General features: G+C 38.3%; 8 protein-coding genes and 1 long non-coding RNA gene across 10 annotated transcripts; 4 read left to right on the top strand and 5 right to left on the bottom strand.

The window, feature by feature from the left end:
• Window positions 1-1,154: 1,154 nt before the first annotated feature.
• On the bottom strand, window positions 1,155-9,404 carry LOC109604028 (rabankyrin-5). The gene is made up of 11 exons (XM_020020555.2): window positions 9,219-9,404; window positions 8,877-9,164; window positions 8,391-8,824; window positions 4,205-4,554; window positions 3,833-4,149; window positions 3,612-3,776; window positions 3,075-3,555; window positions 2,851-3,019; window positions 2,193-2,792; window positions 1,950-2,117; window positions 1,155-1,881 (listed from the first exon to the last, which is right to left on the bottom strand). Exons 1-11 carry the CDS (start codon window positions 9,220-9,222, stop codon window positions 1,504-1,506), a joined length of 3,354 nt encoding a protein of 1,117 aa, XP_019876114.2. The 5' UTR covers window positions 9,223-9,404; the 3' UTR covers window positions 1,155-1,503.
• Window positions 6,058-8,372, top strand: LOC109604029 (uncharacterized). Its single transcript, XM_020020557.2, has 3 exons — window positions 6,058-6,303; window positions 7,471-7,647; window positions 7,712-8,372. Exons 1-3 carry the CDS (start codon window positions 6,261-6,263, stop codon window positions 7,984-7,986), a joined length of 495 nt encoding a protein of 164 aa, XP_019876116.1. The 5' UTR covers window positions 6,058-6,260; the 3' UTR covers window positions 7,987-8,372.
• Window positions 9,405-9,713: 309 nt separating the features above from the next.
• LOC109606575 (serine/threonine-protein kinase 16) lies at window positions 9,714-11,002 on the top strand. Its single transcript, XM_020023117.2, has 5 exons — window positions 9,714-9,878; window positions 9,935-10,374; window positions 10,426-10,580; window positions 10,635-10,769; window positions 10,822-11,002. Exons 1-5 carry the CDS (start codon window positions 9,769-9,771, stop codon window positions 10,936-10,938), a joined length of 957 nt encoding a protein of 318 aa, XP_019878676.1. The 5' UTR covers window positions 9,714-9,768; the 3' UTR covers window positions 10,939-11,002.
• Window positions 11,003-11,084: 82 nt separating this feature from the next.
• LOC109604011 (band 4.1-like protein 5) lies at window positions 11,085-15,327 on the bottom strand. Of its 2 annotated transcripts, XM_049968964.1 has the most exons (11): window positions 15,012-15,320; window positions 14,034-14,181; window positions 13,801-13,977; window positions 13,338-13,740; window positions 12,846-13,264; window positions 12,706-12,793; window positions 12,455-12,642; window positions 12,270-12,392; window positions 12,081-12,193; window positions 11,726-12,010; window positions 11,085-11,643 (listed from the first exon to the last, which is right to left on the bottom strand). In XM_049968964.1, exons 1-11 carry the CDS (start codon window positions 15,141-15,143, stop codon window positions 11,467-11,469), a joined length of 2,253 nt encoding a protein of 750 aa, XP_049824921.1. In that variant the 5' UTR covers window positions 15,144-15,320; the 3' UTR covers window positions 11,085-11,466. The 2 variants fall into 2 exon arrangements, with proteins under 2 accessions (XP_049824921.1, XP_049824922.1); XM_049968965.1 differs by lacking the exon at window positions 11,726-12,010 and having other exon boundaries at window positions 15,012-15,327.
• A 229-nt stretch (window positions 15,328-15,556) lies between these two features.
• Window positions 15,557-16,930, top strand: LOC109606570 (protein NipSnap). The gene is made up of 4 exons (XM_020023111.2): window positions 15,557-15,766; window positions 15,844-16,017; window positions 16,069-16,508; window positions 16,586-16,930. Exons 1-4 carry the CDS (start codon window positions 15,705-15,707, stop codon window positions 16,732-16,734), a joined length of 825 nt encoding a protein of 274 aa, XP_019878670.2. The 5' UTR covers window positions 15,557-15,704; the 3' UTR covers window positions 16,735-16,930.
• On the bottom strand, window positions 16,920-17,460 carry LOC109604015 (uncharacterized). Its single transcript, XM_020020520.2, has 2 exons — window positions 17,380-17,460; window positions 16,920-17,322 (listed from the first exon to the last, which is right to left on the bottom strand). The coding sequence occupies exons 1-2, from the start codon at window positions 17,425-17,427 to the stop codon at window positions 16,987-16,989; spliced, it is 384 nt and encodes a 127-aa protein (XP_019876079.2). The 5' UTR covers window positions 17,428-17,460; the 3' UTR covers window positions 16,920-16,986.
• Window positions 17,461-17,943: 483 nt separating this feature from the next.
• LOC126265802 (uncharacterized) lies at window positions 17,944-18,462 on the bottom strand. The gene is made up of 2 exons (XR_007548267.1): window positions 18,385-18,462; window positions 17,944-18,330 (listed from the first exon to the last, which is right to left on the bottom strand). It is a non-coding gene; the product is annotated as an uncharacterized LOC126265802 (long non-coding RNA).
• Window positions 18,463-18,679: 217 nt separating this feature from the next.
• LOC109606576 (arrestin domain-containing protein 3) lies at window positions 18,680-20,997 on the top strand. The gene is made up of 7 exons (XM_020023118.2): window positions 18,680-18,935; window positions 19,012-19,082; window positions 19,135-19,413; window positions 19,471-19,724; window positions 19,783-19,906; window positions 19,962-20,076; window positions 20,141-20,997. Exons 1-7 carry the CDS (start codon window positions 18,824-18,826, stop codon window positions 20,299-20,301), a joined length of 1,116 nt encoding a protein of 371 aa, XP_019878677.1. The 5' UTR covers window positions 18,680-18,823; the 3' UTR covers window positions 20,302-20,997.
• Window positions 20,998-21,090: 93 nt separating this feature from the next.
• Window positions 21,091-23,177, bottom strand: LOC109604017 (CUE domain-containing protein 2). Its single transcript, XM_020020522.2, has 6 exons — window positions 23,076-23,177; window positions 22,784-22,958; window positions 22,559-22,733; window positions 22,352-22,505; window positions 22,039-22,281; window positions 21,091-21,981 (listed from the first exon to the last, which is right to left on the bottom strand). The coding sequence occupies exons 2-6, from the start codon at window positions 22,944-22,946 to the stop codon at window positions 21,853-21,855; spliced, it is 864 nt and encodes a 287-aa protein (XP_019876081.1). The 5' UTR covers window positions 22,947-22,958; window positions 23,076-23,177; the 3' UTR covers window positions 21,091-21,852.
• Between the last annotated feature and the right edge of the window lie 6 nt (window positions 23,178-23,183).

Raw genomic sequence — 23,183 nt, 5'->3', positions numbered from 1 at the left:
GAACGATTAAAAAAGTGTTTTTATCAAGTTGTACAATTTGTTTTAACATTATCTTAATTTCCAGCCTCATTAAAACATTATCTGGCGCTGGATGGATGGCGTAAATCAAAACAGCAAATCCGCCAATTTTAATTAAGTTGCTAATTAATTGCTTCGTTAATTTTTTTCTACGAATTTAATCCGTAACACAAATAATACACATCTAATTTTATGAAATAAACTTTCCTATTCCAAACAATAATAACAACAAACAACAACTAGTAAACAAGGAGGTTCCATATAGACGAAATTATCTGCTACAGACAACAGTCTGTAACACACAGTTTCGACGGCAATTAATTATGAAATAAATGTTTATTAACAATAATTAACTACATTAATCTGGATCGTGAAATCGGAGACTAAACACGGATTCGCGTTTAGTCGAGGCGCCAAAGTGTCGAACTGCATTCATGTCTCGACGGCGTGAGTTTCTATTTTTTAATAATGTCAACTGATTTCTGTTAATTAATTGCCCCGCAATTAAAACGACCACTCAACGGAATCAGTCTTAATTATTTTTCCCTTATCCAACAGTATATTTAAATTTTATTCGTAATCTGAATATGAATAATTGTGAATAGAATTGTTAATGTTCTAGTTATAGTGTAGTGTTTATCAGTCGAATGTTTACGTTAGCAAATCAAGCGGTTAATTAACGCAGAAATTGGAAGATTTGGTTAGTTTGTAAAAATTTGAAACGCGCTCCAATTATCAACGAAACTGTCTGTTTACTCATTTAAATTGTTTACTATTCTCCCACGTGTTTTTCCATTATTTTACACGGTATATTGGCCGCGAAAAAAACTTACGGTTTGTCTGTGTGACTTTCTGAATAGTTTTATTTTGAAGGTTGGTCAGTGTTGCGAATAAAAAAATCATAATCTTTATTGGTGTCAGAGATCGACACCAATAAAGTTGATAAACGTGCAAATTTAGACTAATTAAGTGCTAAAACTTTACATGGCAACACGAAAAATCTTGATTTATGTCACATCTTCACCTTGCAACAACATTTATTGAAAATAATATCTAATTAATATTACAAAATGTTTATTAAACTTACATCCACAATTCGTTTAATCAAAAAATAAGACCAATAATTATCTTGTTTTATATATAAATAGTTTATTATAATTATAACATATCGGTTACAAATCATAATCAAATAATAATTAATAGATAATAATATAATAATAATAATAATGAGTAGACATATACTTATTTGTATACTTAAAAACTACATTACAAGTTTATAATATAATATATAATGATAATATCTAACAACGTTACAACATTAAAGCAAAAACAGGAATGTTCGCAACTAAAAACAAATAACAATTTCGTTCGTAAACTTTGGTTGGTGAAACTGTCCAGTTAATCAGTACAAATCCAGTTAATCAATATAAATCAATGAATAAAGCATAATTTCTTGTTCAATGCGAGACCGGTGCAATTTGTTCGTTATTGTCCGCCAGTTTTGAGAACGTCGAAACAGATCTTGCACGTTCTGACCGGTTTGTTCTCCCCAAACTTGATTATCGGAATCTCGTTGTCGCTGCATTTGCTGCACAACGCCCGTCCGCACAATCTGCAGTGGTGGGCGCGGACGGTGATCGAGAAATTCTTCCCGCACTCCTGGCAAGCGTCCGTGTTGAACCACGCGGCCGGCTTGTTGAGCTGATCCAACAGTTTGTTCAGGAGTTGCTTTGTGGGCACTTGGTAGTTGAAAATCGTGACCCTCTCCTGGTTTTCTGTTGCCAGACAGGCGTTGCTCTTAACCAGCACCTTGCACAAGCTGCTGTTGCCCTTCATGTACGCGAGGAGAAGCGGCGAATTGCCCTGAAACATTAATATTGACTGACGTAAAACAACGGGTAGCATGGCATGGATTGCTTGATTAAACGTACAACAATGTCCGGCTTGTTGATGGGGTAGTCGGGCATGCATTCAAGGAACAGTTCGCAAATTGCTGCCGCGTTGTCTTTGCCATATCTGCACAATTCGTGCAAGGGGTTTCTGCCCTTCATGTTCACCGCCTCTGCGTCGATATTGGACTCGGTCAACAGCGCTCTCACCTACAAAATAATACAAATGAACATATAACATGACTAATAATAGTAATTTATTAATAAAATGAGTGAGACACTCACAACACCGAGGTGTCCTTCTTTGACCGCGATGTGGAGGGCGTTGTTGCTTTCGACGTCCAAGGCATCGCAATTCGCGTTGTTCTGCAACAGGGCGACAACGGCAGGCGCGTTTCCCGCCTCGCTGGCCACGTGCAGCGCAGTCCTCTTCTGCGCATCCCTGTCGTCAACTCTGGCGCCGGCCAATATCAAACTCCTGACCAACGTTTCGTTGCCATACTGTGCGGCCAAATGAATGGGAGGTGTCAACATTGCGTCCTGCACCCTGGAGTTCACGTCCACGTGTACCGTTAACAAGAACAAGGCGCTCTCGAAGTCACCTTTTTTGATGGCGATGTGCAAGAAGTTGTGTCCCTTGGAGTCGAACTGTTCCGCAGCCGTTGGTAATTTGTCCAGGATGGCCTGGGCGGCGCGGTTGTTGCGGTTGGTTAGGGCGGCGGCGAACGGGGACAAGCCCGACTTGTCTCTTAGACTTAGGTCGATTTCGGGGACGCTCAACAGCAAATTAATTATGCCGTTGTGTTGGTTTTCGATTGCGTAATGCAGAGGCGTCTTGTTCTCGCAGTCTCTGCTGTTCACGTTTGCCCTGTGCTCCACTAGTGTCTGGATGAGATATAATTATTTATAAATGTTATTCGTGACAAAATGATAATAAACATACCCGGACGACGGTTTCTAACCCCCACTGGCAACACAAGTGTAGCGGTGCCGCTTTGTCTTTGGCTTCGTCTCCTCCTTCCCCGTTAGGGCCTGGCATCCTCGGACTATCCAAATCACAGCCTGATTGTATCAGGAAAATAGCTGCGTTCTCTTTGTTCTCATCAATAGCTCTAAAACACTAAATTGTATACAAACTTGTACAATTTAAATGGAACAATTGTCAACCTGTGAAGTAGCGTCTGACGACATCCATCTGGTCCTGGTCCCCAGCAATCAGTATCAGCACCGTGTCTCACCAAAATGGCGGCAATGTCTTCCAATTCCGAATCCAAAGCTGCCCACAAGGCGCAATTTCCTAGCCTGTCGGGGGCGGACATGTCCACGCCCCGTTTACATAAAGCGTCCACGACCTCCGGTAATCTGCAGTGGATGGCGAGTTGCAGGGGTGTTTCGCCGTCTGTAGTGAGGGCGTTAATATCCACACCTTGCTCCAATAAAAAGAGGGCGGTTTGCGGGTCTTCTTTTAATATAGCCTGATGGAGGAGGCTGAAGTCGCGGCCGTTCCGTACGTTTACATCTGCTCCACCTTCTATTAACAGTGGAACTAGATCTCGATAGCCCAGATTTAAGGCGACGCTTATTGGGGTGTCGCCTTCCAGGTCGCGCGCGTTGAAGTTCACGTTTCCTTCTTGTTTTTTATTGTGTTCTGGAACGAGCGAGAATAACAATAATTATCGTACATGAATGACAAACAACAATTACCGATGAAAGTTTTAATGCAGTCGAACGAGTTGTTTTTAACTGCGTAATGCAAAGGTGATTGTCTCGTTTCGTTAGTGAGTAAATTAGGGTTCGAACCCAGGGATAAAATTGCCTCCACCACTTCAGGAAAGTTATTCAAACACGCCAAATGTAACGCCGTTTCTCCTATAAAAAAGTTACGCGTTATTCGCCTGAAAATGGGAAATATTACACCGACCAACCGTCCAAATTGACATGATCCAAATTGTTGACGTGTTTAGTTAAAAATACGGCTGGTTTCCTGTAGCCGTCGCGAATCATTACGTGCAAAAGGCTGTTGCTGTTTTCTCGATAAATTGGATTCGTTTGACAGTCGTTTTCGATCAGTCTTGCGGCATAGCAATCGTCCGAATCGTCGCCGGAATTGTACTTTAATAAAGCGTAATACAAGGGTGAGTGTTCGTCGTTGGTTCGCAAGTTAACATTCACGTTTCTTTCTTGCAGCAGCTGATCGAACAGTGGTTTGTTGTCTGCTTGGACGGCCACGTGAAGTGCGGTACTGGAACACAAACACGAATTTTAAAATATGTAACCCACATTACATGAATATTTACAATCCCAGTCGATTTTGAGCATTAACGTTGACGTTCTTGTTGATCAGTTTCTCCGTAATCATCTCGCTTTGGTCCAGATCGGTGGCCCCGGCCACCAAATGTAGCGGGGAGTCGTTCTCGTTTCGGGTAGATAAGGTGGCGTCGCAATTGCGGTCCAAGAGGAACAGGGCGGAAAAGGCGTCCGCCTTTTTGATAGCACGATGCAGGAGACTGTCGCCATCGGCGTCCCGGATGTTGATGTCGGCGTTGTGTTGCACCAGAGTAGCTGCGATGCTTTCGTTGTGAGATCTAAGCGCCAGATCTAGGGGTAGTTCCCCTGTGGGGCTCCAAACGTTCACTATGTCGGACAGCTGGAATTACATAATAATTTAATTTTTATTGTTCCATTGTTAGGTGGAAGAGAAATATGGATAGCATTGTTGTATTTTAAAATGATTTAGTTTTGGATTTCTATTGTTTCAATTATTATCAAAGCCAATAAATAATCTTAAAAAAGTATGATAATGAATTTTAAAACACAACAATGTGTCATTAAATTGGTCTTGGTAGTGAGAATATCAATTTCCCAACAAGATACTTTAATGGATAAAATGAGCATTGATTGGAGGAGTCATCGTGGTGTTTTTTTCTTCGACAGGAAATACCAATTTGTCGACGGGTTCGGATGAATCACATCCGATCCGTCCGATCCATTCGGGCCGTGAAATACGCCATGTAGGTGCTTATTGTTTTGGATGATCGTGCGCGTGCATATGTGCATATTAATAACGGCATAAAATCGTTTTAATCGCCGCTCCGCACGGACAACGACCTCTTTTTTTACTCGGCGATAATCGAATTAAAGACGAGGAGCAGAACGAGAAAAACAACGGCGTTTCGAAAAGGAGACTTTGTCGTTTTGCGGTGAATCACTCCGAGACGTGGAATCGTGGAAACATATGCGATACCGTTAAGGCGAAATCCGAGAAGCGCAAGATATTCACTCGCTGACAATCACTGCTGAGTTGCCTGTTTTTATCAACGGTTGTTTATGTGTTTCTTTACAACTTGTTCTTCCAAATGCTTTTTTATCTGAAATGTTACACAATTCTTCCACTGTATAATCAAACAAACTAAATGTACACTATATGTTTATTTTTAAATTATATAAAATCGTAAACCGACTTTTTGTTTTGTATAAATGATTATGAAAAAACAATTTCAACATTATTGTTTAAATTGGATTTTATAATAATTATTATAATTAAATTTATAACTGATGATATTACATTATTATAATTTTTAAATGTATATTAGTTTTAATAAATTAATCCAATTTGACATATCAGTTAAGTAATAACCTCATTATTTAATACATAATTTTTTAATACATTTGTTTTGTAAAAAATTTCAAAGACATAAATAATCTGTTTGAATTGTCTAGCATTGAAGACTAAAAAATCAAAATTAAAATTAGATATGAATTATCTGTAGCATTATTAAATTAAAACAAAATTGAATAATAGACGCATTATTCAATGGTTACCTACAATTACAATTTATTATTAGAATATATGTTTCTTAGGTACGTTCGCACTGCCATCTCTCCGACAATAGCCACAACATAATTATTTTTTAATTTTAATTTTTCTATAGCGTGAAGGAGTAAAAAAGGATGCCTAAAATTTTATTCTTCTTCAAAACACATCAAAATTGTTAACTTGACATTTGTAATAAAAATAAAATATCAGCATGAAAAAACAGTATTCGTTTGAACCCAGGAGAGGAGAAAATGGGCGACGTACGGCAACGCAGCGTCGCGCTACAACCCAAAAAAAAGCCAGACGCAAAACACGCGACAGTTCAAGATTGGAGAGCGTTCTGTGAATACGTGCGACGAGTCACAATCGAATTCGCACACGCGATCGATACGGCGAAAAACAAAGTGGAAACCGGCTCCGCCGAATGCCACGGTGGTGACATGTGAGGATCGCCACCCCCTTTTTCCTTCACTCTTTACAAACTGCACTTTGATTTCGGAATATTTACAAGTGTGATCATTTTTTTGGGATACAAGATGAAGGCTGGAATTTTGGCTGTGATAATCGTGTTTATTGCTTGTAAGTTGTGACTCATTGTGATAATATTCAGAAATGGACAAAAGAATTGTTGTGGTTGGTCTGCTTGGGTGGTAAATAAATCGGAAATGGTATAATTTTGGTCGGTGAAGGAAATTCGCAATTAGCAGAAATGTTTTGATGCACCTTTCACTTTCATAAATCACGCAGGAAAAAGTCGCAACATTAAAGCCGAATTAACCGACTTTTGACTGACATTACATCACGGCCAACCAAACGGACAAACAAAACGCATTAGTTTTAATTAATTGACAAGCAGAAAAAAGTGTGTCACCGCCAAACGAATTGCGTGTGTAACAATGCTTTAAAATTCCTTTTGACAACCAAACAGGTTGTTTAAAATTAATGTTTCAGATCAATAAACAATGTACAGTTATTACCTTTGTCTAAATCATAATGAACAGTTTACAAAAATATTTTCTTTCAAACATTCAAAATTCTCATTATCTTTTTATTGTAAAAATCAATTAATATAATTAATTGATCTGATCTTATTCATTTAATTTCCAATGAGAAAAATTAACAAATTTATATTACTTATTTATTAATAATATCATCATTTTAATATGATACTACTTATAATAATTGGGCAAAAAACAAATTCGGAAACACTAATCAAGTCCCGGATGAGATAAACAAGCCAACAGGGTTCATTTAACTGTTATCGGTTTCGGTTTATTATAATAAGAATTACAGATTTCAAGGTTTCCAAATAAAAAGTTGTGGGAGTGGTCGCATCTTAAAGCGATTTGTATCGTATCTAATTATAATGATCGAACTAATAAACATTCTCGTCTTTTAAACTGGAATGGAATCGATCAATAATGGATCAAGGATTCGTCCGTTCGTTCGTTCGTTCGTACATTATTAATAATATTGTTATAATAATAGAAAGGTAACGCGACGTATCGAGCAATTAAATCCGAATAGAGTAAAAATAAAACACGTGAACCAGTTAGGGTTTGTGCAAGACACTCTCAGACCAGTTTTTTATATTTTCTATCGCGTTATTGTTGTCGCAATCGAACGGACAATCTCCGTCGACATTGAGATATCATTTTTTATAATTTAACAGTTGAGGATTTGTATTAATCAGAGCGTTGAAGGCGACGTGATTTGTGATTTGATTGTTGCACTGTTTGTGGACAGATCTGCCGGAAAACGAAAGCGTGCTGCGCTGCTACAAGTGCCTGTTCACCACCCCGATTTCCTTCTCGAAGGATCCAATACATCTGTGCCGCGACTTCGACTACTCCGACAAGTTCATCGTCGAGTGTCCCTACTCCACGTTCTGCATGAAGAAAATCACCAGCGGCAGGATCAATCGTAACTCCACTCACTCCATTTACCTACCCGATCAACGGTTGAATAATGTACATGTTGATTTCAGGGGTTGAACTAATTAACGGGACGGAAAGAGACTGCGCCCCACAGAAGTTGGACAACCGCAACTACCGCAACGGCAGATGGGAGGAGGAGATCCAAGTCGTGGAACCCTACAGCGAGGGCTGTTTCAAATCGGACCGTAAAGGACAAGTGTCCGCTTCCATAGAGTATTGCTATTGTAAGGGCGACATGTGCAACAATTCCAACCATTTACGGACACAAATTATGTCCGTTTTCGTGCCTGTGATACTCCTACTCCTTATTATTTCCCCTCATTGATCCATGTTTTATTCCAACTAGACCAAATATTTACTTTTGTTAAGTTCCTGTCATTGTTATTTTAGGATTACTGCCATTATCATAAACAAGTTGGATGTTAAATTTCCATCTAATCTATTATATTATTATATATTATTTTAATTTTGCGCAACAACGAATAATGTAAATAGACGAAAGTGATGAAACTTGCAAACACAACAAGTTTCATACCTAATTAGGTATGGTTTCAAAGAACGATTGTTTACTTTAACTTACGTGAATAAACAATCAGCATCTTCTGTGATATAGCAAAACTAACAACGGTCCATTTCAACACAAATCAGATCTTATAAACGTAAATAATAAATATTATGTATTTTAAATAAACAAAAGTGAAAAAACCAAAACCGCTTTATTTCACTCACCTTGCTCGAATTCTCTACTAGGCACAGGAAAACCACGTCCTCACGCTGCAGCCTCACGGCGCTGTGCAACGGAAGCTGCGACTTGCTCTTCAGCATCTTGTACAGCAAAGGTCCATCCATGTGTTCGAAGTCGGACGCGTTCAAATCGTCCCAGTGGGTCGAAATCAATCCGGAACAGTACTCGCGCAAATTGACGGCATTTATTTCCTCGGCAATTGAATAGAACCGGACGCATTTGCGGATGCTGACGATGCTAATCAGATGTTGCTCACATTGTTCTACTAAAGGGTTCAGGGAGTATTCATGGGCTTTTTTTATTAGTTTCAGAGTGAAATCGTCCGCAGACAGTTTCACGTTGCTCGTGTACAACCATTGAATTATCGTTTTTGACACGTTTGGGTCTTCCTCTGTCCAGTCCAGCTCTTTTAATGAACCTAAATTGAGCAACATTCATTAAGTTGTTTTCTCTATTTATTTAGAACTTACTGATTGTGTGTGAGTTCCAAACATCGGAACGTGAGCTCAGCACTAGTTTATGGGCGTGTATCTCCTCGTCCAACAATTTAATGGTGATATCACTGTAGGTTTTACTATTATACAGGTCGGCGATTGTTTTAATTAAACGCGATGCGAACGAGTCTTCGTTCAATTCACCGTTCGAAGCTGCTATTGCGTTGTACTTCGATTCCACGTCTTTGTACTTCGATTGCAGCTTCGAATACTCCTCTTTGAGCAACGAAAGATGCTGCTGGAGCTTCGTCACCTCGGATGACGCTGGAAAATTGTTTATTTGTTAAATAGTTCCAATTGAAAATGACTGTTACTTACACATTTTGGTGGGAGTATGTTATGCGTTCATGAGATGAAATATCAGCGTTTTTATCGGGATTTATGTGTTTTGGGGCGACATAACCATAAAGATGTTTTGACGTTTTCTGTGACAATTTTGAGGACCGTATTCGACCCAGATGTATTTTTTTTATTTTTTATAATGAAAATCAATTTTTTACAAGGTTTCTGCAGGAATTACAACGGATGTTAATGTAAATTATTAAATTTAATATTATTTAATTATTATTTTTTTAAATGACTGTGTCATCATCTACCGGTAAACCTGCAAACACTAAGACACAAATAACAGTAATCTTATCTGAAATCTTCAATTGGACAGGATGTAAATATATTTATATTTTAAAGAATTTATTTATAATCAATTTTTAAATAAAGTACAATTGTGACAATAAAATATAAATTTATTGAGAGATCAAACATGTCAGTGGTGACATCTATCGGTGAGACATGGAACCCACCTGACAATTAAAAGTGTGGTTATGTAAAACGTCAAGTTTATTATTTTTGTTGAATTTTTTTCAAGAAAATGAACGCGTTAGGTTTAAGTATGATAGTGAAAATGGGCTGCATCTGCACGAGCGAAACGGTGAACATAAACGGGTCAAAGTACCGCGTGAAAGAACGTTTGGGCGAAGGGTAGCCACCATATGTTTAGTCACCATTTGTTTACATTAATTCTATTCGAATTTTAGAGGTTTCTCGCAAGTAGATTTGGTTGAAAACACGTCGACGAAAAAGAAATACGCGCTAAAACGTATTTTGTGTCACAGCGTTGAGGACCAAAAGAAAGCAATACAGGAAATTAATTATTACAAGAAGCTGCGCCATCCCAATATTATCGAGCTTGTTGACTCGACGTTTAAAGGTTCTGCCGATATTGTTGTACAAGCGACCTCGGAAGCGTTCTTACTGTTGCCTTACTACAGAAGGGGTACTTTGCATGATTATTTATCACTCAGATCTTTCAGTAAAAACTACCTAGACCCCAAAGATATATTAAGAATATTTTATGATGTGTGTCATGCTTTGAAATACCTCCATGACTTTACACCTGATCCTATAGCACACAGGGATTTGAAAACTGGAAATATTTGCCTTACTGACAACACAGATCCAGTTTTAATGGACTTAGGTACAAATATTGGCTGATTGTTAACCATTTTACTAATAGTTGTGTTGATAGGTTCATGTGCACCCGCAACGGTACAAATTTGCGGCGTTCAAGACGCCCAAAAGCTTCAAGATATTGCGGCCGAAACATGTTCAATGACGTACAGGGCGCCGGAACTTTTTCACGTCGAAAGTTACTGTGTTATTGACCAAAGGACTGATATTTGGGTATAGAAAAAACAACTAACACACTATCCAATCAATGACATCTACGTTTTTCAGAGTCTGGGTTGCGTTTTGTACGCGATGTTGTACTTCAAATCGCCTTACGATGTTGTTTACGAACGGGGCGATTCGGTAAATCTTGCTGTTATATCGGGAACGATACATTTTCCAGAGGAAACCCCATTTAACGATGTAAGTTTATTGAATGTTTAAGTGATTACAGTGTTAAATTTTGCAATTTTAGGATCTCCATGAACTCGTTAAATTTATGTTGAAAGTGAATCCGTCCGAAAGACCGTACATCGATAAAGTGATCGAGAGGACGCAAGCCTTGAAAAACAAATACGACGCTGTTGTTTAGATTTTAAGCATCAAATATTGTAATTTTTTATATGTATGTGCATTTATATATTTATTATCACTAATAGATTTTTTTTTATTAGTTTACGCCAATAAACTTCACACATTTCCTAGTTTTTATTTAATCATGTTAAATAAAAGTCACAGTAACGTAATATAAATACTTTATTCGAATAATACATGTTTGATTTGAGGACGGACACAATTCAATTTGTAAACTTTATAAAATATAAGCATGTATAATTGTATAAAAAATCTGTCGTAATGGCACTTTGTATTGTTATATTTAATTGATGACACTTGTTATAACTGGTCCCATTTTTTTTTTTTTTTGTATATTTCGATGAATAAAAAATAATACTTAAATATGTACAATTAAAGTTATATAAACTATACCGAAAAACTAAAAAAAATGAAATAAAAATTATTAAGTACGATTATTGCGACTGTTGAAAATAAAATCAGAGAGCTTAAACGCCTAAACAATAATAAAAGCTCGGTCTACATCTAAAACCTCAACCCACAATCGCTATAACTGTGTGGTTATCACCGATTTTCTGATAACAGTTTCGGCCTTCGAAACCGGCGATGAGATCACTTCTTGTGACACCAACCAAGGTGACAGTTTACTTAAGTTTGGACTGGCTGGTGTAGTCGGCTCTGACGATTCGTTGGTCGTCGAATCACTGGTCTGATCGTCCTTTTGCTAAAACCACAACAATCTTAGTTTTTTAGCATAGAAACGTTGGAAGAATGCGACAATTAAAACATGCAATACAAGCACAAACCTCAGTGTTGTCGCTCTTGTCTTCCTCATCCGGTTCCACGTCCCTAAATGGATTGTTCTTAGGATGGAAGGGATTGGATTCGTGCAACTGTAAACTGGCGAACGGATTGTTATTCTCCCCTAGCATCAGATGACCCAAACGCCCGTTATCCGCGTGACCGAAAAACGTAACTGAAACCGACGAATTCGAGATCTTACCGTCGGTTTCGGAGTTGTCTAGTTTAGCTGCGGGAGCCGGGGGTGGTGTTGCCGGCCCGGAGACCGAGAGAGTGAGTTTGTCACCGCCCTGTAAGCGCACACAAGCCACACAAAAGCGAATTAATACACATACTGACAGATAACATTAAAATACTTACAACTGAAACGAAAGTGGCCGCGTTCAAAGAGTTCAAATTCGTTTCGTCGTTGGCCGCGACGAACATTTGATTCGTCAGTTTTACGTTGGCGTTCAGTTCCTCCTCTAGTTTTGCTGTAAAAAATTATTATATTATTATTATTATTATTATTATTATTATTAGTATATTATTTGCGTTATTTAATAATACCTTTAAGGATGTTGCATTTAACTTGACCGGGCGGCAAGGGTTTAGCTGTTGTTGTGTTGTGTTTGGCGAAGTTATTCGGTATTATTTCAGCAGGAAGCGACTTGTGACTTTCTGTCTCTCCATCTGAATGTTTTCAAATTAAAATTAAAGAAATTGAAGAAAATGTCAGTTACTTTAAAACTCACCATCAATTTTGTTCATGTCATTTCTAGTCTCGTCTATGTTGATCCCATTTAAGGTTTCTTTAGCCAAACTCTTCAGTAAAAAGTCCAACTGGCTGTCGTTATTAGACGGAGTTGGACTAGTTGCTGTCACTGTTGGTGTCTTGTTCCTCTTTAACGTGCCGTTTTTGCTTGACACAGACAAAACCGGGCTGTAACAAAATAATAATAATTTCGTCATATCAACAACACTGACATTTAATTTATGCTAATACCTGTAAGAAGAGCTGCATCCAACCGAATTCTTTCCAACGGACCCTTTGCCAAAACTGTTTTGACTTATCAAACCTAGTGATTCAGGGCCTAAAACATTCAGTTTACTTATTTATTCTTCGCCTAATTAATTGAAACGTACCGGTCGGTGTTAGACTTTTAGTAACATCGTCACTAATTTTGCAATACAAAGGATCGTTATCCGTTGCACTGGTGCCATTAGATTTGTTAGATCGTTCGCTGCATCTGCTGGAAGACGGCTGCAAACTGGACGCGTTCTCCGCCTCGGGCTGTTGCTGCTGCTTCTGTCTCTCCCTCAGCACGTGGCTCTGCCTCCTACCGTATCTCTGGCTCGGCTTTCGCTCCAACTGCACCGTCCTACGAGCCCTGTTCTGATAAGTGCTCTGGTATTCGGTGCGGCCCGAATACCGGAACCTCGAACCCATGCGGAAGAAGTTTTGACGTGCTGAAGGCCCCTTTACTGGAGCACGGAGACGGAAGAAGCCGTGGTGTTCGATCGCACACTTCCACAAGTGTTTGCACGCCTTTTCGTTGTGCAATCTGTGTAGAAAATTAGATATTAAAGTGTTAGGACTGGTGATGGAGTCAGGTGTACTTCTGTTACAGAATTTACCTGAAGACGAATGTGTGTTCTTGTTCCCGACCTTGATCATCGTCTTCAACTACCACAAGGGTCAGTTTCTTCTTCTTAAAGTTCAACTTGCCGATTTTTGGCCAGAAGAACAGTCCGATTTTCTGATTGGGCTCTTCAAACACCAAAATCCCGGTCGGCGTCAAACCTAAACGGTATTCCATGCCGTCTTTGCCCAAAACAGTGTGCATATCAACACCATACATTTCTAACCACTTGACCTCGTTCAGGTAGCTCTGTTCGGCGTGCGCAGGCGACAGACCTTTGCACTTCTTGAACTCTTCCAGTATCTCGATTTCCATTTCTTCCGTTTGATCGGGAACAAACCGAAACTCGGACACAGTAGCTGCAGTGTGTTGACTTTCTTCATAGTCTCCTAATTCGGCTACAAACAAACAACTTGTTAATATTGACTCAACTAATCAGAAAGTAACAGTAAATTTACATTGAAGTGCTAGAGCTGCCAATTTAACTGCCGTTTCGTGCGGACATTCCAATCGTCCCTCCAAAATGTCTTGCTTTAGCTGCAGGAAGAACTGGTAACGCGTCAGTTCCTCCCTTAAGTTGTTAGGTTCAGAAGAATAAAACTTCACCTTCAATCTCAACGTGTAAGGCGGCCCGACTGGAAAAAGTCAATTAGTATTAGCAGTTGATTTTAATTAAACACGAACAAGTTACTTTTGATTTGTTTTTTGATCGTTTTCGTGGGATCCAGCCAGTGTTTTACGTGATTCGCGTCCGTGAATTGCAAACCGAAATAATCTTTCTCGATCAGGTCCAACGAGTAAAACACTTGTTCGTACAAATCTCTCGCTTTCGCCTTTTTCTACAACAACAAAAATATTTTGAATCCTTCGTTCCGTTATCCGTTTCACAACGGTATTTCGCAACACAATATGATATTCAATTTCGTGTATCGATAAAACTACTAACAATTGTATCATAACAAAACGGTCATGTGTTCATTAACGCTCAGTAAACAGATTTTTATCGAACGCTGAAACCTTTTAACACACCATAATTAGATTTAGCGAATCTGTGGGTGTTTGAACAGACAAAATTCGGGTCGGATTAAATGCAAGTGTAAATGATTCATATTAAACAACAATGACTATTGAGAAATGCTTCACATGACCTAAAGAAACTTAAACAACACTTTCTATCATTATTTTTATACAATGTTACATTGAAACTACATTTTTAAAATTATTTTTATGTTTATTTGTCAATTTAGATAATTGTATGTTTCATATTGGAGTTACCAATAATTTAATTATTTTTTAACTGACTTTTCCAAGAAATTATAATGACAGGTATCTTAAATATGAATCACTATCTTCAATAACCCCAGGTACTTGCAATACACTTAAAATTTATCTATAAAGGATGTTGTACAGGTAAGAAAAGGTGCAACAAATAAAATGCAATTAGTTCTAAGTAATTTGAAAAATTAAAGCAATGCAAGCAAAAAATAAAGGGGCCTTAATATTATTTTTAACTACTTATTAACATGGAAATGAAAAGTTTGGAAGTTGCACTCATCAAAAAACCATGAACTTTTAATTAACGAGATAAGAAAAAGCGGTTCAAATCAACCACAAACTGCGATAAACAAACCACCCCCACAAAACTAATAAAACAAACAAAAATACAAACGGTCAGTTCGACACTCAAATCGCTGCCGTCCAGCAAAACGACGCGACACTGCAGCAAGTTCTTGTGCGCGGGGGCGGCGCGCTGTCCGGGGGCGACGTCTCTGCCCTTCCGACCGCTCAAGAACCTGAACATCACGGACAACCACACAGAAAGTTCAACGAGCACAAAACGACAAACACATCAACATGCAACGAACGTACTTTTCACGTTTATTCATGCCACCGCATTCAATTTCGGACGGTTTTTCGTACGCGAACTCAAACAGTAAACGGCCATTTGTGTTTTGTGTTTGCAACCGACCCGCCACCTGTCTGATCGTGCAACGTGTTCATACCTGCATTGCACGCAACCCAAATTACAATTTGGAATATTTAATTTTATGTCTAGTTTATGTTAAATGGTATAAATAATGTGGTATTACAGCAACGTTTATTTATAAGTTGTTATAAATAATATAGATTAAGTAACGTAGGTTTATTTGGATAGTTCTAAAGTGTGGTACATTTGAACTACTAAACGTCAGGCAAAGTGTTTATAGGTTAAGGTCGTTGACCTTGAAGATGGACTTTTGACTTTTAAAAGTACCAAATAGTTGTAAAAAGAGATATTTCGGGAGTACGGTCCTGCGCGCAGTTTATCTAGCCGATAACCTTTTGTACAAAAATAAAGCGAACCGTCACAAAATCCAATCAGATGAGCCGGGTAAAAATGGCCAACACACTAAAACTACTGAACAAGACGCCGCAAAATTTGAGGTAGGTCGAAAACTGTCCTTAACATTCATCAATAAACGAAAATAAACAGTGTCGTAAAATGTTACACAACAATTCAGGTCGATCTCGACAACAGCAACCAAAAATGATGCGTGGCTATCGAAAATATTCGTCAGGAAGATCGAACCCACGAAAGAATCGCACAGTCGCATGTTGTCCGACAAAGAGGTGATTTACTCCTTGCAAACGCACAACTACAAACCGGACTCCAAAAACGCCTACCTCAACAACGTGTAAGTTGTCCGTAAATTGTACGTGTGCAATTTTTAACATTTTCCCTGCAGTAAAAACACCGTCGATTTTATAAAGACACAAGGACCTTTAGCGCAGGACGTACAGTTAGTAGGTTCGTGGACTGTGAACGTCGGTGACCAAGATCAGGCGTTGCATTTGTGGAAGTTCACGGGAGGGTACGACACAATCGACACCTACAACGAGATTCTAGGCAAAAATGCCGAATTTCAAAAGCTGAACGAGGAGCAGGGCAAAATTATACGGTCCCGTCACTTGCAATATTTGCTGGCGTTCTCCTATTGGCCGCAAATTCTTATAAGACAGCCGAAAAACATTTACGAAATAAGAAGTTACGCGTTGAAACCGGGCACCATGATAGAATGGGGTAATAACTGGGCTAGGGCTGTGAATTTTAGGAAAAACAACAACGAAGCGTTCGCCGGATTTTTCTCGCAAATCGGACGATTGTACAACGTCCACCACATTTGGTGTAAGTTGCGTTTAGCGTTTAGCGTTTAGCGTTTATCCCTCTCAAAATCCATCTCTATTTACATGTTTTCCTTGCAGGCTATGAAGATCTGAACAGCAGGAAAGAAACTAGGGAAAGCGCTTGGAGATCTCCCGGGTGGGACGAATGTGTCGCATACACCGTGCCGCTAATTAGAGAAATGCACTGTCGCATTATGGTGCCAACCGAGTTCTCGCCCACGCAATAAACGACCAAACCGACGTGGAACATGTACCATTTTTCTCTGACTTTAGTTATTAAGTGCATATCAACGTTTACTCAGCTTTCTTGCATTTTATTTCTTTTGTATAAACGATGTGATTTTCGTTAGTCAGTTGATACCTTCAAAAGATATTATTGTTTGTGTAAAATTATAAGAATTAAATACATGTGTTACATTAAAACTGTGTTTTATTCTGATAACCACAACTATATGGTACAATACGAAAACTATCAAAATTTAAGATTTCATGCAATCATGAACCTGCTGCAAATCCGAACACTCTTTTATAACTTTGACTTGTCCAATGCACTCTTCAAATTTCTGATTCATCGGATTGTCCACCTCCGAAACCTGCCTGCTCTTTACGACTTCCATTTTAACGTTTCCGTCTGAATCGATTATTTTCGCCTCTTCGAACAGACATTTGGCGAAACACATTACTTTCGGTTCGAACGTGTTCGAATTTACATCAACTAGTTCAAGATCTTTCGTTGTCACTGCCGAACTTTCGATACATTTTCCCACTTGATCTTCCGTCAGCGTTTCAAACATATTTTCAAACGCTTTTTGTGCCTAAACATGCCAAATATTATATATTTATTGTTTATTGTTTATTGTTTATTTACTTACTAAAATTCCACAAAAAACGCAGAATAAAATCACTGTAGAACGAAACATTTTTCAATTAGTTGTTTTGTTTTAAAAATTTTGAATATTCGACTAGGTTTATATATTGTCGAGTGCATGATTCCGGATGCGATAACTTATAAATTATACTGCAATTATGCATTAGTTTTTATTATTCTAATCAAGGTCTGAAGTATTAAAAACGTTGTTACAATTTTGACAACAATACTTATTTTTTTTCATAAGGTAATTTACATTAAAATGTTGACGGATTGGTAAAAATTATTTAATAACATTTAATGGGAATCTGATTAGCAGAATTTAATAAAAAAATGCACATCAAAATGTTGGCCTTGTTGAGATTCGATATGAAATTTAATTTGATTCGTCTTAAGGTTCGAATCTCGGCCACACCAAACAAAAATCATATTTTTATATTAATATTTTTCATACGTAATGTATGTATAATATAATTTTTATGAATTAAATTGTTTTTACTTTCTGCATCAAAAATGTTCATTCAAATCAAAAATTGTTTCTTGTTAATAAAAGTATGTAAACCACATGTAAACCTTGCCATATGCTTTATTAATTATTAATTTAATTAATAAAAATAATACAATAAAATTATTGTTTAAAAAATTCGCTTAAACAATTAGCAACAACCCCCATATCGTCACAGTTTTCAATGTTTCCCACAGATTCTAAACATTTTTGCACTCTCAAAGTAACATCTCCGGCAACTGTAGGAATAAAAGGTAAATTTGAAAGTTCGTTGCTCAAAACTTTGCCGTTTACAATAAATCCGGTCGCTTCTCCGAAACATTTCAGGAAACACAACAGTTTTGTGGGTGGCACATCTCCGTTCGATAATGTTCCAATTTCCGTCATTCCAATTGAGTTTTGTTGCATGCACGAAAATAGCGCCGGACCGGTCGTGAAAAACGACAAACCCTAAAAATTGCCCTTTTCTTATTCAATCATTGATAAGAGTGATTTTAGACTTACTCGAACAATCGTCAAAGCTATGGACAATAAAACAATTCGCATAAACATCTTTTGGCGAATAAAATGTGATAAATAAAAGTGCTAACAGCGATCGACTTAATTTAAATAATTGCTTCCGCTTTTTTTACATTTTCCTGTACTCGGTTCGAGGAAATTTAAATAATCGCGTGAAAAAATTTTGGCGCGTCCAATCAAGAGATGATTTGATCTCGAAGCGCAGCCTCAATTCATATTGATTTTCCCGAATCAGCTGACACAGTGATATTTTCCCCTCATTGATAAACGACACCGAAATTAAAACCCCTTTTATCTCATCAACAATCATCATTCTTAACAAATCCTCATCCGTCACACAACAACAACACACAAGTCCTAAGCAGTGTTTCTTGGTTTATGAGCGGGAATGTTTGAATAAAGTGTCGATTTGGGCATAACAAACATGGATTATATACGGGAATTCGACATTAAACTGGACAAAGAATATTATTATGCTGGCGAGCAAATTAATGGCACGGTTGTTTTGAACACGATTGAAAACTTCAAGTTACGCAGTAAGTTTATTCACGGGGACGAGCCTTGACCTGATTTATTTCATTCGGATGTGCGATTAATAATGATTGTTTGTAGCAATTCGTGTGTTGTTAAGAGGTAAAGCCCACGCAGAATGGAAGGTGATGATGTCGGGCGACAGACGAACAGTATGTACCCCAAACGCACCGCCGTGAACAACATTAAAATGCCACATTTTAGGTGAAAGACGACCAGTACTTCATAGACGAGCGCCAAGTGATTTGGGGTGAAAAAAATGTGGACACCACAATACCAATCCTTCCGCGAGGCACACACAAATTCCCCTTTCGTTTCTCTTTGCCCGAATCCAGCATACCCTGTTCGTTCGAGAGCAAACCCGTCTACATTCGGTACTATTTCAAGGTAACCGTGGACATACCGTACGCTAGTCCACCGCAAGGGATGAAATACTTTACGGTAATCGGACCGCACATTGATTGCATGGAGGAACAATACTTGGCAAGTGATTGTTTGAACGCATATTCGACCATGATTTTTATTGAACGTGCGTTGCAGAAAGCCGTAGTGCTGGAGGACAGAAAAAGTACTTGTTGCTGGTGCTGTAAGAAGGGTACAATAAAACTGCGTTGCGTCCTCGAACGCACCGCCTACGTTTGCAAGGAAAGCATCAAGTTGAAGGCGACGATCGAGAATCAAAGCGACGACGAGATCTGGCTTAGAGTCAAGTTGGAACAGTGCTGCGAATTTTTCATTGATCGTGGCGTTTTGGGAGTCAGCAAAGACATTAAGCACCTCGTCTTCGAATACAGGTAACAAGTTTTTAATTTTACTAATAGAAATGTTTTAAGTTCATTCATTATGTGGCAGAGGAAGTAGTGTTAAACCACACACGCGGAGCAAATGGGACAGCTCCAACAGTCTGGTGTTGCCACCAATGCCCACGAGTATTGTTGGAATATGCAGAGTCGTGCAGATTTACTACTTGTTAACGGTACTCAGTAAACTCTTAATTTACCAGTTGCACACTTACTATGTTAAGTTTGCAGGTAAGCCTCGACAACGCAAAAGAGATGGACGTAGCACACATCAGTTGCCCAATAACAATCGGAACGGTACCATTTCGAATACCCAACTCCAATATGAACCCCGTAATCAAATACGGTCGGTTTTAGCACCAATTTCCCATCTTGGGATGTTGATTGATTAACACGAATTGTTTTTTTAGAACCAGCATGTTCCCACGTTGAAGGAGGTCAGTATCTCGGTCCGGAATTTTTACTGGGCCAAGTTTACGACGGTAACGAGCATTATTTGAGGGAACCGGTGGTTTTATACAAGCCGGTTTACGTAACGGTCGATAAATCTGCGGAGGGCGGCAGAAAATAGACAACGGAAGGTCAAGACTCGGAACAGGGTACCCCATCAATTTTTTTCGAACCTAAAGACTGATTTTAGCAACAATGTTAGTCAATCGCTTTTGGTTTTACTCCAGACGTTTTTATCCAAAGCATTTAATTATTGATATTTCATTAATTCAATTTATTGCTAGTTAATGGTTCACAGAGAAGGTATAAATGAATCTCTGTGTAAACAAATGGTTTATGTAAATGTACGGTACTGAACAGGCCTTCAAAACGGACCTTTCGTTGTTTCAGCACGATTCACAATTTCAATATTGACAAGTTATGTACATAAATATAAATACCGTTAAGTACAAACGATAAAAATCCACAACACACGGAATTCTAATCAGAGTATAATAAATGGTAATTAATTAAAACTGGAAACAAAGCACCAATTTTAGGAGTTTTAAATGTTGTTTCTTCCAAAAATCGTTCCCAGATTTTATATATATACATGTGCCACAATTAATTATTACACAAGTTATCTGAATTTCTAACACAAAATCGGATGGTTTGTGTAGCCTATGTATTTTTATAGGATAAGTGTGAAATTTTAATCGAGTAGGCGAGAATCAATGTGTTGATTTCTTTTTGTAATCGATGTTTTACAAATATAACACGCTCAATTTGTTTAAACGGTTTTGATGTATTATTTTTGTTAGAATAGCAAAAATATATATAAAATTTATATGACTGTTATTTGTTGTACCATAGAAAATCTAATAAATAAATTGAATGTTATCGTTGCGTGTTTAAATAAAACCAGCTAGAATAGAACATACAGATTTATCTCAGAGTCAAAAATATAAAAAAAATGATACTACATTAAAAGGTATATTAACTTAAAAATAATAATAAATAGCAATTTGTTAAAATACTACATATATAAATACTTAAAATTAAGCTACGCAAGTAGGTGAAACGAAGTAAATATAAACAACGTCACAACAAAGATTGAACGTATACGTGTACTAGTAAATTAAGTAGAGTAGAAATTTAAATCACAAATAAACGTATATGTTTAATCTTCGGTCATAATGAATAATCACAGGTATTTAAAAATGAGTAAACATGTCCAGACCCGTTTCAATTAAGTACAAAACGGACGAATATAATGAGAAAACCGGGTCTAAAACAATCCAGTCGGTCACGAAAACACAATCAAAGTTTGACTAGTCAAATAGAACTCTAATTGTTTACAATTAATAATACTATTTTAATATAGTGTGTATGTGTGTGTTCGTTCGAAGCTGCGTCCGGAGCAAGTGTCCCTCAGTAGTTCAGCTCGTCGATCGCACGATATTATATCACAATGAATCACAAGTAAAGACGCGCGTCCGACCGTGTGTGAATCGGACGCCGCACGCAAACGCTACCGAACCGACACAGTGACGGGTACACTTGCTCCGTGCCGCTAGTTGCGCACGCGACACATTGAAACACGAACAGTCCGGATTAGAGACACGTAACAATGGATTGGAGATGATGGAGTAGACGGAAACACTGCACGGACAGCGGCGCAGTGAACGTGTAGTTACGGGGTGCCGGTGTGCACGCCCTTCTTGTTCTTCTTCAGCGAGATGTCCTCCACGTCGTCGCCTTTCTTCACCTCGGTGTAACGCTCGCCCTTCAAGCTCACTATCTTGTTGTCCCTGTAGCGCACCTGGAAACACACGCTTTCGTTACTTAATTTAACACGCAGCTTCACAGTACCACTTACCATTTTTTTGGGTTCAACTTTAGGGGCGACTGGTCTGTGCTCTTTGGTGAATGCGTCCTTGTCGATGTACGAGTACCGTTCGATGATGCGATTCTTCAACTCGGTGTCGTCGATTGTTGCCTTGTTCACGTGAATTGTTAACGAATTGTTGGGAATTAAACACTGTCCGGACTCTTGACGGTCGATTAACAGTTGGGTTGCATGCTCTAATTTGCCATTGGCTATTGCCAAACAATGTTTCACCTGCAATATTAATATTAACACACAAAATAGTAAATATAAATATAAATGTAAATATAAATAGTACATTTACCTCAATTGAACAGACACTGGGAAACATTTCCTGCAACACTTCAATCTCATCATTGAACTCACAACAAGAACTGTCAGTTGAGCCACCATCACTCATTTCAGACAATTTGTGAATCCTCTTCGGCTGCTCAAAATTCTCCACACTCTCACAATTCCTACAACACACATTATTAATCAAATCTCTTGCTTACATACTTCTAAATGTTACCTTGGTTTTGGTTTTGGCACCACTTCAGGCAAAGAAATATCCAGTTCAGTAATCTGTTTCTCTTCAGGCTGCGCTACTCTTAATTTAGCTTCCAGATCGAACATCCACTGGCAAACTGTTGCATGATTGATGCTCTCAAACTCGGGAAAATATGCGGACATCATTTCACAGAAACCTTAAATTTGAACATCAATATAACAGGAATAAAACAAATAAAATACCGACCCTCCACATCAAATCCAGGATCGGAACTGATGTCCTCAAGCACAGCCACAACGTACGACAACACGATTTCGTCGATCAACGTTAGATCGGCGTCCGGAATGAAACGTTTCACGAATTCGAACAGCGAGTCTTTGATCTTGATCTCCTGGTCTTTTATAGACATGTTGCCCGATTGCTGAAAAGACAATATTTACAAACACCGATTATTTATAAACAAACAGTCCATCGGCCTCGATCAACCGACTATTTACACACTTTTGGGCCACTGGCTTGATTGAGATATATAATTTACCTGGATTTTTGGTGGATTCAGACAGGTTTCTCAAAATTGGGGTAGTTTTCAGGCTGCAGGGACAAATCGGCAATATCAATCAATAAACAGTGCTAACAAAAGTATCCC

The sequence above is a fragment of the Aethina tumida genome, chromosome 6, assembly GCF_024364675.1.
Source record: "Aethina tumida isolate Nest 87 chromosome 6, icAetTumi1.1, whole genome shotgun sequence".
In the NCBI taxonomy this organism is placed as follows: Eukaryota; Metazoa; Arthropoda; class Insecta; order Coleoptera; family Nitidulidae; genus Aethina; species Aethina tumida.
This window is presented reverse-complemented; position numbering and strand designations above follow the sequence as displayed.